Genomic DNA, 370 nt, shown 5'->3' on the forward strand with positions numbered 1-370 from the left:
ACAAGGAGAAAAGAGAGAGGGGGGGTCGGGGGGGCTCACTCATGCTCTCGATGTCGAGGGAGTCGACGACGGAGCGCTTGTGCTCGTCGCTGGCGATGGCCCGCTCGAAGGCCTTCTGCTTGACGATCTTGTGACACTCCTGGTACTTCAACTTGGCGTCCTTGTCATTGGGCCTCACCTTCACCACCTGGAGGGGGGGACACAGACGTCAGAAGATGGGGACACCCCACCCCAGGACCACGGGGCCACCCGGGCTCCAGCACCCCACTGCCCCGGGGTGTCCCTGAGAGGGGACAGGGACAGAGGGAGCCTCGGATGTGAAGGCTGGGGTGATGCTGGGAGGGACAAGGGGGTCCCCAAGTGTCCCCAC

The 370-nt window shown here is 64.6% G+C and overlaps 1 protein-coding gene across 1 annotated transcript; it reads right to left on the reverse strand.

Moving 5' to 3' along the window:
- Window positions 1–39: 39 nt before the first annotated feature.
- On the reverse strand, window positions 40–187 carry PPP5D1 (PPP5 tetratricopeptide repeat domain containing 1; the record flags this gene model as incomplete). The annotated part of the gene is made up of 1 exon (XM_009586286.1): window positions 40–187. A coding segment is annotated over one exon (148 nt), but the record flags the coding sequence as incomplete, so codon positions are not given.
- Between the last annotated feature and the right edge of the window lie 183 nt (window positions 188–370).

This window comes from Fulmarus glacialis, unplaced genomic scaffold (assembly GCF_000690835.1).
Source record: "Fulmarus glacialis isolate BGI_N327 unplaced genomic scaffold, ASM69083v1 C13338096, whole genome shotgun sequence".
NCBI lineage: Eukaryota > Metazoa > Chordata > Aves > Procellariiformes > Procellariidae > Fulmarus > Fulmarus glacialis.